At 44.3% G+C, this 13429-nt stretch overlaps 1 protein-coding gene across 1 annotated transcript in view; it reads right to left on the reverse strand.

The window, feature by feature from the left end:
- NOMO2 (NODAL modulator 2) overlaps window positions 1-9658 on the reverse strand; it is a 31143-nt gene extending 21485 nt beyond the window's left edge. Inside the window, exons 1-11 of the mRNA XM_067551052.1 lie at window positions 9427-9658; window positions 8153-8242; window positions 7416-7461; window positions 5648-5748; window positions 5432-5538; window positions 5151-5223; window positions 4380-4532; window positions 3242-3379; window positions 2173-2262; window positions 1400-1505; window positions 800-950 (exon numbers count right to left, since the gene is read on the reverse strand). Of these exons, the coding sequence (XP_067407153.1) occupies window positions 800-950; window positions 1400-1505; window positions 2173-2262; window positions 3242-3379; window positions 4380-4532; window positions 5151-5223; window positions 5432-5538; window positions 5648-5748; window positions 7416-7461; window positions 8153-8242; window positions 9427-9558 (1187 nt within the window). The 5' untranslated portion in view covers window positions 9559-9658. The remainder of the gene's footprint in view (window positions 1-799; window positions 951-1399; window positions 1506-2172; window positions 2263-3241; window positions 3380-4379; window positions 4533-5150; window positions 5224-5431; window positions 5539-5647; window positions 5749-7415; window positions 7462-8152; window positions 8243-9426) is intronic.
- Between the last annotated feature and the right edge of the window lie 3771 nt (window positions 9659-13429).

Raw genomic sequence — 13429 nt, forward strand, 5'->3', positions numbered from 1 at the left:
TCTTCCATCCTTTGCTCTATCCACTAGACTATGCTGCTTCTGTGCTTATCAAACGTACCAAAATTTATCAGGCAATGTTTTAAGTAGTCCATTCTTCTGCTGAAGATCATCATTCTCTCTTAAAGGATAAGCTCTTTAGAATAGCAGCCATCTCTCTTTGTGCGTTGGCCTCTTTATACCATGCCCATCACTACAATAAATCCTTCACACTCAGATTGCTAATATGATAGCGCACCACGCAAAGAATTCTTAGTAAAAAGGTCCATATTTAACAAATGTGACCTTCAGTGTGCAGGAAAAGTAATAAAATTAAAGAGTTAAGTACACTGCTGTATTTTAGATGGAATTGCCTATTTCACTGTTATGGAAAGGAAATAAGTCTTATATCTGAAGTATAGGAAGGGAGTCATGAGCATGGGAAGTCTGTTCTTTTTATGGCTCTATCGCACAATGCTTGTGTCACGTTGGCTAAGTCCCCTCTTTGCCTTAGTTTCTTCATCTACAAAAGAGGGATAAATACTAAAAGGCAATGTGAGGCTTAATACTGGTTGGTAAAGTGGTCTGAGAATCCTGTTGGGTAAATAAAGAGCATGACTGCGCAGTTATATTGTTCTATCTTCCTTGGATTACCTCAAGAAGCATTAACTACTGGCTTCAGAACGCACAAGTACAATGCTAAGTAGTATCTATGCCTCTAGTACTATAGATTATGCATCAAAACTCTGAAAATCTAAACCTGCCTATTAAGATTTTTTTTTTTTTAATCGAGTCACATTTCTACCCTTAAAACAGAACTCACCCTGTTGCTACGATGTCAGCCAACTGAGGTGTGTTCGGTGCAATTTTCACTGTAATGGTATCAAAGAAGAGGTGCTCTTTCTGTGCGAGAATGGTGTATGTGCCTGTCGTTATGTTTTCAAGGCGGAAAGAGCCATCGGCTTTTGTTTTTACTGTAACAGAAAGACAGGATAGTGAGGCAAAGGTGTGTCAGTGCATATTCTTGTCAGGCTTAAGAAAAAATTCCAAGACAGCCTTCAAAGTTTCAGGCTACTTTTAACTGGCATTGTGTGACAAGAAACAGTTAAAGGGTTTCTTACTAACACAGCTTTTGTTTCTGTATCTTACAGCTCTTGCCTTGATTTGGCAAGTGTTTGACAAGAAATGGTGACAAAGCTTTAGAAAAACAAAACAATACAGCAATTACTGTTCTATTGTTCTCACAACAGACTAAAAATGGAAAATTAATCCAGCAACTGAAAATCCCTTTAATTTGCCAAATAAATCATAATGAAAGTGTCTTACTGCCCTCTAGTCTTCAGTTCAGTCTCATGCCCTGTTCCCATAGTTCAGTCTTACTTTAGCCTTCCCCACAGCACCACAGTCCAAGATCGCTGCACACCTTTAATTTGGTCATTCAGCGTAACAGTGGCATCAGCAACACCTTCTCCTTCAGGGCCATTCAACAGCCTGCCTGTGACTGAGAAGCCCATTACATGGAAAACAGGCTGATGAGGAGGAAAAAAAATAAATAAATAAATTTAACATTTGTATCCACCATATAACAGTGTTTAGCTGTACATTTCTAGTTAGGGCATACAGCACAAATTATACATTTTGTGTGTTAAAAACAAAGAAAACTGTCTTTGCACTTTTAGAATTAAATTTCTCTGATGTGTTTGCTATATAAATTCAGATCAAAATCAAAGCAGCTTATATCAACAGCTGCAGGAACAGGATGGCTTTCAGCTAATTGTATTTATTACTGTAGTGCCTATAAGTCATGGAGCAGGACCCATTGTGCTATATGCTGTACAAACACAGAACAAAATGAAAGCCCCTGCCCAAAGGGTTTAAAATCTAAGGAGCTCACATACCCAATGTAAAAGGTCACCATCCATTTGCAACAAGGAGACACAAAGCTCATTGATCTGTTGGACTATTTTCCCAGTGTCAGAGCAGCATGTTGCAGTGTAACCTCCTCCATTATCAGGAGATTATATGCTCTTGGGTTTGCTTTGTACCCAAGGATGGATTAGGAATTTGCTTAGCACTGAGCATTAGAAAGAAAACTCTGGTGAAACAAATCTGCCTTCTACTAAAATAAATTCAATTTTATAGGTATAAATTCACAGGGAAGTTTTCCTCTGTAAATATTTGCAATTAATCCCTTACCTCAATTTTCAGACTGTCATGCTCTACAGAGAAGTCCAGTCTAGATGGTGCAACATCAAATGTAATTCTCTCTCCCCTGTAGAATGGTATCTGGAAAAAGATGTATTTTTTTTATTCCTAAGTAACTATGGTATAATCAAGGCGGTGTGTCCTATGTGGCACATTAGATGAAGTTATGCCGCACAGCAACCACAAATCTCCACCCCTTGTTGCCTTTCTGAAATGGAGTTTAAAAATTTGCTGAAGAAATAATTCAGAGGGATAGTGGCACGGAATGAGTTAACCTTTCAAAAATGTTTTGGTCTGGCAGATTTATATTTAAGCATAATAGAGGAGAAATTAAATCAGGCAACCCAAACTCCATTGTAAGAGTCACATGCAATCATACATGGCAGGGAATGGGTAAGTGTTGTCCGCACAGTCAAGAACAGCAAATATAAATGGTTATATGTTATACTCTGTTCTCAGACATTTAAAAGCTGGCATTCAAGCCAAAATATTTTCATCGGTAGTCCTGGCATCTAGTGCAGAGGAGGATTTACAGCACACATTGAGAAGCTTGCCTCATTACAGCTGCTTTCAGTTTCCTTCTAACACTTCCAGGTACAAAAGCAAGCAGCCATTGTAAAGAGAGGAAATACAGAAGGGAGCCATTTCCCCACTGCCTGCCTTCAGATTAAGAAGGATCTTTCTATAGTACTCAGTCCTACATATTTTCAAGAAGTTCTTTGAGTGAATAACAATCAAATGTGCTCTGAAGATTTCCTAAGAATGGATGTAAATTTACACAATTTCTAGCGGTGAGAGGAGGAACACAACCAGGTCTTCTGCATCCTGTTTTGCAACTCCACCACTGACTTCTTGTGTACCTCACCCAAATCACTTAACTGCTCACGTCTTAGTTCACCCATCTGCGAAATGGATCTAGTACTGCGGATTTCATCCAATTCAGAAAGCTTTCATTAGTGCTGTTCTGGCAGCTATAGAATTATGAATTCTAGTTTAGAAAAACAAGAAACCCAACAGCAATCTAGTGTACAAACAAGTGATGAACTTTCTAGTTACCTACCACAGTGTATTCCCCACTCGGTAAAGACAGGAAGGTAAAAGATCCATCCTCTTTTGATATAACATTGCACAGGTAGGAAAGAGACTCATCTTTTGCTTGGAACCCCTCAACTGGAGAAATGTTGCAGCCCATGATGTCCTGTGCAAATAAAAGCAACATTACTTCTCCCATATGTTCTATATTCTCCTGAGTGGAGAAAAAACAGTTACACTTCACAAATAGGGACAGATTTTCAAAAGCAGCCTCTAAATTAAATCTGCAAATTTGCACGCAAGTTCTTGTGCACGCCTTTTTTTGGACAAATCTTTAGGAATTGCATGTGGCTTTAGAGGCAAAGTTTGAAAGTGTGCATACACTGAAAACTACAGGAATCCAATGTTATGGTGGCAAGTTTAAAGACACAAGCAGCAAGAAACACAACATGTAAGTTGCACGGCATGTCTGTACAGTAATATGTGTAATACTGTAGACAGAATTAGTATTTTAGACTAGAGGTGTGTTTTGGTGCTGGTGGTTTTTTGTTTTTCCCAAAGAGTGGTAAGTACCTGAAAATAAACACTTTCTGAACCAAAACATTAGTTTTCCTAGACCGAGGCTACAGTGGTGGGTTGGATTTGCCATACTATGTGAGATCAAGGTCCATCAAATGGGGTATCCTGCCTCCAATTGAGGCCAGGGTCTGATGCTTCTCAGGAAGATGGAAAACCCCAGCACCGCACAATGCTGTGCCAGACGTTCTTCCCTGACCCCTCTGGAGCTTGTGCCTTGCAGGAGAAGCACAAGATGTGTCACCCAGAGTTTAGCATGCAAGGACAGATAATTGGAAAAATATGACTTCAGAAAAATTTAGGGATTTAAAACGCTCCCTTCCCCTTCCCAACAAAAATCTTATGACTCGGACATAAACATGCACACTTGGTTTTATGTGTGCTGCAACCCTAGGCCTCACACACATGCTTAACTTTACACACGTGTCATCTCACTGATGGAAGTAAAGTTTAGCACATGCAGACGTGTTCATAAAATGACATGTTCTTTTTGTAAAAGAATAATTAAAGGATCATCATTCATTATTAAACTACAAATATTCTCTATTTACGTCCTTATTACTAATGACAGGTCTCCAATCTTCCACTACCTCTTTGGTGGCTGAGGAGGAGAAAAGAAGAAACATGACTCCTTTCATGGGTTCCCCATCACTCCGCACAGAGCCTGAAACATTGTAGCCAGCAACAAATAGAGGGCCAGCAGCATAGGCATTGGAATTGGTCACTCGCACCATTGTGTTTGCCTGAAATGTAGAAGCAGGTTCATTTCCATCAAAAATAACAGGATAACTTTTATAACTATCACTAAGACACAACAACGTTAAACAACAACAAGACAGCTAAACAACGATGCAATTAAAAGAGGATTTATAATCGAGAGCATCATTGTTCAGGGAGAGGGTGAGGGCGATTCAACACAGCAACAAACAATGTGTCAGACAGAAAACCCTCTGAAAAACCACAAATTTAGTTGCTTTAACAGGAGGTTGGGATAAACAGATCAATGGGAAGTAACTGTCACTAAAACAAAGGCTTGGTCACTCACTGGCTCTCCCCCTGTAAGGCTGGAGTGAAAAATTTCTGTTTACAAATACAAGCAGGAAGGTGCACAATCTCCACACGCATTTTTGATTACATATAGTCATTCAGCCCACTAGCCCGATACCTTTCAAGCCAAGCCTGATAAGGCAGTTTCCAACCCCCCACCCTCAATTTACAAAAAGTATTTATCTAAGCTTGTTTCACTATGCAAATCTTCTCATGTGTTTGTTCTAAATTACTTAAAACAGAGTGCACTCATCGATATACACCTACAGCAAACAAAGTTGCTTTCTTTTTATCAGTGCTTCCTGAGCACTAACCTCTTTCAATGTCCAGGTAGGATGAGATGCAAAGATTTCATATTCTCCGGGAAGCACTTTGAAAAAAGCAAACCTGTGCAACATGTAACGTGTTATTTTTCTTTCCATTTCCAGCACATTCACAGAACAAACAGATGGTGGCACACATTAGAAAAAACATTTAAGCAAAAAACAAAAACATTAGCAATAATCCCAAATAGTTTAAAATATTTTCCTTCCAAATCTACTAACGCTGTATCAATTTAATAAATCAATCAATCGCACCCACTCACAAAACTCACTTTCCTCCAGCTTGGGTCACAGTAGCTTGTATGTTTACTTCAGAACCAGGATTTCTCAGTACAACCTGGACTCCAGCAGGACCTAATGTTTGACCCTTGCTGAGAACCTGTCAAGATGAACAAAAAGTAACTTGCCGGGCAGTATTGCACTCCTCCTATGAAACAGACATGCGCTGTTACAGTGAGATGTGATAAAAGAACATAAAGGAGTCTAACCTTTCCAGACACAGAAAACCCTGTAAAAACAAAGTTAATATCTCCTCCTTTTGTGCAGATGTCATTAACTCCATCCACATGGATGTCCACACTAGTTGGCTCTGAGGAAAAAAGGAAATAGCAAATTGTATTAGTTACATGGAAATTGTGGGTCAATTTTACTACAGTTTTACAAAATCATCATGGAAATTTACTAGCCCAAGCACAACATCAGCTTGCCAATCCTTACCACGTGAAGAAACTACTGATGTTGTACTCACCCATCAAAAAGTTAATTGCCCTAGGCAAACGAGTGAATCTCCTTGTTATTTTGTCCACTATTTTTTACTGTTTGATTCTATTTACTGAAATGTTGTAAGCTTCTTTAAAAAGCAAATCATTTAAAGTGTTAGGTGCTTAGAAACACGTGACTGAATAATGAAGTCATAAAATGTAAGGGAATATTGTCCTGATTAGAAAGGTGCTAGAATATGAACACCTGCCACTGGCATTCACTTGAAATTTCCTTGAAGATATCCACCTCACAGACACATTAGAGTCAACTTAGTAGGTCTTCTTCCCTCCCACATCTAGCAACTTAAGTTTCTTCAATGAAATACAGTTAAAGTCAGTGTGCACGTTTTCCAATCATGTGGCAAAAGGGGAAAGTCCTGTGTGTGGAGATTCGGTCTGGGAGTTTATTATAAATAGCAAGATATTAAATTATGAAAACCAAACTTATTTTGTTTACTAGCATTAAGGAATTCCAGTTTCTATGTTCATTCTTCAACCTACAATTCAAGAATTAATCTGTGTCGCACTGGAGCACCAATATCGCAGAAACAATTTTCACCGCTTGAAAGAGTCTATAACGGTAACCATCCCAAAGTGCGGCCCACAGCAAGAGCCACACGAGCCTCTTCCCCCACCCACAGCTCATTCAAACTACTATTATGTGCCCCAATACATGTGCCTTAATTCTATAAAAATAAAGATCTTGGTATCTGCTGGGAAATTTTTCTTCTAAGAGGCGAGAAGAGTAAAATCTTTATAACCTAGAATTAAAAAGCATGTTTTGTGTTTCTGTTCTATACTCCCCTTTTTCTACATCTATGCTTTAAAAGAGTTTCAAGACACACGGAACGTACTCCAGATGCCGCAAACACTTTAGAATGATCACTATTTCTACCAATGCACCCACAACGGTCCTATTACATTTATTTATAGATAAATAAGAAGCTCCTATCCCAAACTCCAGGCATTTCTGACATCTTTAAAACAGACAAGGTCTGGTTTTCAAAGGTACCAAGCATCCACAGCTCCTATTAACTTCAGTTAATTGATGGGCACTCAGCATTTTTGAAAGTCAGGCCTATACAGTCCACACATTTCAACCAGTGCAAAAGAGAACAAATCCAGCAGCCTAATCCTTAGCCAAAGTAAACCACCCAAAAGTCAAACTTAAAAATACCCTATTCCCTCTGACCATTCTAATTTCTATCCATATCCCCCATTCTCCTATAGACATCCTGGGCTTATCCTATACAGATGACCATACTGTCCAGTTAGTGGTTTTTGTTATGTGCACAATAAGGATTAGGATGAGACCAAACTAATTTTCACAGAAAGGTACATCTTAGACATTTAAACCAGAAGCAGGACATACATAGAGCTTTGCTCATTTGAAACAATTGCTTTTTCCTGCCCACTAATCATAGCCAGTCTAAAGCAGGCAGTGGAATGGTTGCATGTACAATTGCACCATTCCTACAACAGATCAAGTACTCACCAAAACTCCAGCCCAGAGGAGGCTCGATCTTAAGAACAAAATCCCCCTAGAAAAAGAGCATAAGGATCTGTTGATTTAAATGGAATCAGCCAGTTTAAAGGAAAACATTCAGTGCATACTTTCAATATTTCAGACAGTAGATCAGAACATTAAAAAATCCAAAGCATTATTTTCAAAATCCCTGTGACTGCTTGAGTATCTTCATTCTGGAAATAGATCAGTTGTCTCTCTCAACAGGGACTTCCTTCTCAGTGATATTACCCACAGGAAGCCCAAGGAAGATACTAAGACCCCATTCTTGTCATGAACTCCATGTAGATAAACCCATATATCGATGCAGAACCCCACTGAAGTCAACAGGGCACCACAGGTGCTCAAGGGTCCACCTGTGAAGTGCTCATTGTAGGACTGGGGCCTAAGAACTAAGCACTGGAAATCTGAAAACTTCCAAGTTATAGGGAGATGGGAGGGAGATGCCGGAGCAAGGGAGCTGAGGGGGGGGTGGTATTTTTTTGTTAATTCAGACAATTTAATTTACCAATTTAAAAAAAAAAAAAAGCTATTATTAGAACATTTGAAGCTGATTTCCATTTCTTTTCAAAGAAGTATCAACTTTCCCAGTGTAACTTTGCATCACATTCTAAAAAGATATTTCACTCTGCAAACAGGACTGAATATTAAATTAGCCCTTTATGCTACTGCATGGTAGTGTGCGCACAATAGTTTCGGTTTCTTACCTTATCATACAGAGGAATCATGAAGTAGCCATTATTTGGGGCACAATCTGTTTGGTATTTCAAAGTCCCATGCTTTGTATATAATTTAATCTACCAGAAACAGAAAAAGATGAACAGTTCGCTTTTTGAAAAATGAACATGTAAGTGAAGTCTGAAAGACGGCGTTCCAGTGGATTTTGTGCCACAAAAGCAACACGTAATTCCATGGAGACAAAAGAGGGAAAATTTACAGGAAAAAGAAAATCACACAAAAGGGTGAATCCCAGACTTGGGAAAAAATGAATAAATGCTTTAGAAAGAATCGCACATAAAAGGAAAATACGTCAAAGGAACACAGTCAACTTGAAATCTAGTCAACATTAAAGAAATAGACTAGTTAAAGTATCCAAATCTCCATCCAATCTCTTTTGTGAGTTTTACAATCACATTTTCCTTTTTAAATTGTTCTCTCTCTTTCCCCTGTTGTGATACAAAACTGACAAACAAAATGAAAATTAATTGACTGGCTATTCAGGGGAAAACAATGAACCTTGCTAAACAGAAAAAACTGTCAAATGCACAAAATGGAAAAAAATTCCCTCTGTAGTCTATCAGCTCACATAAGACTTAGTGTTACTAACAACGGTAGGCAAAAACATTCAGGCAACGTTTGATTTCGAAGTTGACAGCTTCCCTTGCAAGGTGCATTTAAAACTACCACAAGCCTCTGCAAAGTGAGCTGGACCTTAAAGAAAGACAACAACCCCCATTTAAAACGCAACCACCACCAGCACCACCACCACCACCACCCTTCCAAATACATCAGCGTCCGCCAGCCTTGCAAAACACCCTGCCACGGACTTGGGAGGGAGGGAGCTCTGTGAGTATCGCTCAGACACCGGAGCGAAGAGTGAGCTGGTGAAAACCCTAGACGTCAGATAGAAACAGAGACGGGCCTGAACCGAACCCCCACAACCGGCTACCCTCAAACTCGGGGCAAGTTCGGATCCCGGCTCTGCGGCGTGACACACAAGCCAAGACACAGCCTGGCTGCTCCGGGGAGAGGCGCAGGGCAGAGAGGGCGTGCGCCGGGTGCCCAGGAGGGGATGGGCTGGGCTGGCGTGGGGGGAGTGCCCCGGGAAGCACAGCGCACACGGCGGGTCACGGGGGCTCCTCGGGCACCGCAGAGGAGGGAATGCCCAGCTGGGGGAGGATCCCCCAACCGGGGGCCAGGCCGGGAGGCCCGGGGGGGTGGCGGGCCGCAGGCGGGTCGCTCCGGGCGGCGGGCCGCTCACCTCGATCAGGGAGTAGCTGATCTCCACATCGGACTTGACGAAGCCCCCGCACCCCACCACGATGTCCTCGGAGCCCCGCGCCAGGGCCCAGCACAGGGCCCAGCAGAACGCGGCCGCCCAGCCCCGCCGCATCCCGCCCGGCTCCCGGCCGCCAGCGCCTGCCCAGTGCCCACGCGGGGAGGGGGCGGGCCAAGGCGGCGCTGAGTCACACACACCGCACCGCGCCTCCCTCGGCCGCCGCCGCCGGGCTCAGCCTCTGCCCGACCGAGAGGCGGCTCGCAAAGAAGGCGCGAAAGGCCGCGGAGTAGGAGCTGAAACCGCAGCCTGCTGCCATCTACTGGCGTGGAGAGCTCCTCCCAATGTCCGGCCCCTATACCCTGCCCCATCCCCCTCCACCCCAAGATCCTATATCCCCAGGTCTGATAACCTGACCCACCCCTCTCCACCCTAGGATCCTATACCGCCAGTTCCTATACCCTGCCCCATCCCAGACTCCTAAACCCTACCCCTTCACTCCAGGATCCAATACCCGCAGCTCCGATATGCTGCTCCCACCCTATGGTTTTGTCATATAAGTGTAGCTAAGCAAGTGATCCAGGCCCTAAAACTTGTTACAAACTAATAAATTTAAATACTGGGCAATGACACACCCAGCACTTCTCTAAAAACATTTTAAACCCTGCTTGTTTCCTGTGTTCACACAAAGTGTGTGCTTTCTCTGCCTGTTATCAACCTCATCACCTAAAAAAAATAATTTACCAACCCCAGGTTCATTTACAGTTATACTGTAACAAAAGCTGATGCCTGAGCACTGCTATACTTTGCTCTGGATAACCTCATGTGACCCAACTAACTCCAAAGCCGGGATGAATGTTTTAGATCTGGTCACTGACACTGCAGAAATCTGCCAGCTTAAACAAGATCTTAAGGCATGAAAACATGTACAAAAGCCAGGGATTTGCTGTAAGGGGAAGCCTAGGGAATCTATCTCAAACGATCTGTTCACTGGCTTTAAGCACTTAGATATTACTTAGACTGTGAACTTATCAGGCAGGGACCATCTTTTTTCATGTGTTCGTATAGTGCTTAATACAATAGGCTCCTGATCCATTGGCCCCTATGAACTACTGTAATACAAATAAATAATAATTAATGATACAGTAGAACCTCAGAGTTACAAACAACAGAGTTACAAACTAATCAGTCAACCATACATACACCTTATTTGGAACTGGAAAGATGCAATCAGGCAGCAGAAGAGACAAAAAAAAAAAAGCAAATACAGTACAGTACACTACAGTGTTAAACGTAAATTACTAAAAAAATTAATGGAAAGCAGCATTTTTCTTCGGCATAATAAAGTTTCAAAGTTGTATTAAGTCAATGGTCATTTGTAAACTTTTGAAAGAACCACCATAACATTTTGTTTAGAGTTACAAACATTTCAGAATTACAAACAACCTCCATTCCTGAAGTGTTCGTAATGCTGAGGTTCTACTGTAATAACAATACTGAAGGCCCAATTTTCTTTGGTGTAGAGCTTACACCCTTCCCAGTGAATTTAGTTAGCATTGCAGGCTGTCAGTAACTGTCCAGCTAGGGAATGCATTTCCCTCTCCAGCTCCTATATAGATATTTTCTGTGGTTTACATTAACAGATAGATTTTCAAGAGCTCTGTACCTAGCAGTTCTCATTGTTCGCTCTGAGCACTTTTGAAAACCTGATCAGTTCATACAGGTCTAAGCCCTTGTCTACATAAGAAAACTGTACATATTTAACTGAACTTGCTTAGGCCTGGTCTACACTAGAAAATTAGGTTGGTTTAAGTACATCGGTGAAGGGTGTGAAAAATCCACACCCAAGTGGCATAGTTAAACGAGCCTAAATCCCTGCATAGTTAATCCACCGCGCAAGGTGGACAAAAGAATTTTTCCATCAGCCTCTCAGGACAGTAAATTACCTACATTGACAGGAGACTGCCTCCAGCAGCGTAGTTATGGCTACAATGAAGTGCTACAGTGTCGCAGCTATAGCATTTTAAGTGTAGACAAGCCCTTAGAAATGAATTTAGTTTAATTAGCACAACCTCCATGGATTTCAGATTAACAGTGCCGTATATCAATGTAGTTTGATTTCTTCCTGAGTTAACTAAGGGTATGTCTACACTGCGGAGATTATACCAGCATAGCCTGGTAGCGTAGACACAGCCAACATGGACAGAACCTGAACAACAGAAGGGTTTTTTGGGGAGTAGGTTCACCACATGGCTGAATGAAGTTAGCTAGTCGTCACCAGAAGCCCCCTTCCATCTATATAGCTGTGTCTACACAGGGGGTTAGTGTGGCATAGCAAAGTTGCGCAGGGGTGTGGTTTTCTGCCACTCCCCTGACCCACATGGCTATGCTGCTATAACTTTCCAGTGCTCACCCCCTAAAGGGGCTCATAAGTGTACTTAGTGTTAACTGGTGAAACGGATGCAACTTGCTCCTGGCCTTAACCTGAGCGAGGCTCTGGGCAAGCTGAGCCCGTGGGCCAACCCTAGGCAGTTGTGGGGGTGCATCAGTCCACGGCACTCAGCAGTCAGTCGAGTTACACGAGTATCAGATGTGACATAACAGGGAGCAGAGTGTAACTCTCCCCTCCCCCCCAGCCAAGGGAGCTGCTGGGCGCTTGTATTTGCCCTTCCCGACTGGGTCCTTTCTAGTCTCTGGGACGCTCACTGGGACGTTCGGCTCCAAACTGTCCCCAGGTTCGGGGGCTAGGTCCTCACCCAGGGCTGACCCAGGCACAGGCCCAGGGCCGGATTAACGCAGGAGCTTTAGGGGCTGCAGCCCAGGGCCTCAGGCTAAACGGGCCCCTGCAAAAATAGGGGTTGGCAACCTTTGGGATGTGGTGTGCCCAGTCTCCCCCCTCCCGCCCCGCTCCCACATGGCGTGGGCCCAGCCTGGGTGTGAGTGCAGCTGAATATCGTGTGGCCGGCCACGTCTGGCAGGCGAGCCATAGGCTGCCGACCCCTGAGACTGACCTGTAACCACAGAACGGCTTTACCTGAACTCAAGGGCAAGTTTCGCACCGGGTTAACAGCCTCCAGGCCGGAAGTGGGATCGATTTGTTTTAAATGAGGACACAGATTTGCACACAGGGGCCCCCCCCAATGGAATAGCCCCAGGTCCGCAGGAGAGTTAATCCGGCCCTGCCCGGGCCCATTTGCTAGAGAGGGGCCCCCCAGGCTCCTTTTCCCGCCGCAGTCACACATTAACCACCCCCCGCCCAGCGCCCTGCGCCCTGCGCAGGCAGGACAGACGCAGCTGAGCGGGGGCCGGGCCGGGCCGGGAGGCGAGACGCTGAGCGGGTGGCGCTGCGGGCAGCACCCGCAGAGGACCAGCGGCAGCCCCTGCCGCTCGCTGGGGCCCGCACAATGGCCGGGGGCGGCGCCGGCTGGCTGTGTGGCTCCCCGGAGGGCTCCGCTGGTCTAGGGGTGAGTGAGCTCCACGCGTCTCCGGTTGCGGAGGCGTTTCCCCAAATTTCCCCCGGGCAGACCCCAGGCGGCAGCCGATCGCTCTGCGGCTGGGCATCGCACCCGCTGCTCCCCCTTCCCCGCCGGCCGCTGCACGGCCAGAGCGGGCAGGAAAGACAGAGGCGAAACCTGGGCACGATTTGGCTCCTGCTGCTGTTCCCGCCTGTGGAGCCTGCTCTGTGCCTTGTCCCCCGGGCACAGTGACAGGACATAGCCCAGGAGGCACGCCCGTCCCCCCGGGGATCAGCGGGGTCTGTGCATGGCGACACTTGCGGGAAATGCTGCCCGGAGAGCGGGACCCTGCAATGACTGCAACAGCTTCCCAGCCACTCATCGCCCGCTGGCTTCTCTCTCTCTGGTTTCCCTGCCGTTTGCAGTGCTAGATCCCAGGGCAGTGTTTCTCTCCAACTGCAGGGTCCACCTGCCTATCCCGCCCCAGCCATTTCCCCTCTCAGGCATTGCAGACAAGTGGTTCATCGGCTACT

Source organism: Emydura macquarii, unplaced genomic scaffold (genome assembly GCF_026122565.2).
Source record: "Emydura macquarii macquarii isolate MOO-44397 ecotype Brisbane River unplaced genomic scaffold, CSIRO-AGI_Emac_v2 contig_1348, whole genome shotgun sequence".
In the NCBI taxonomy this organism is placed as follows: domain Eukaryota; kingdom Metazoa; phylum Chordata; order Testudines; family Chelidae; genus Emydura; species Emydura macquarii.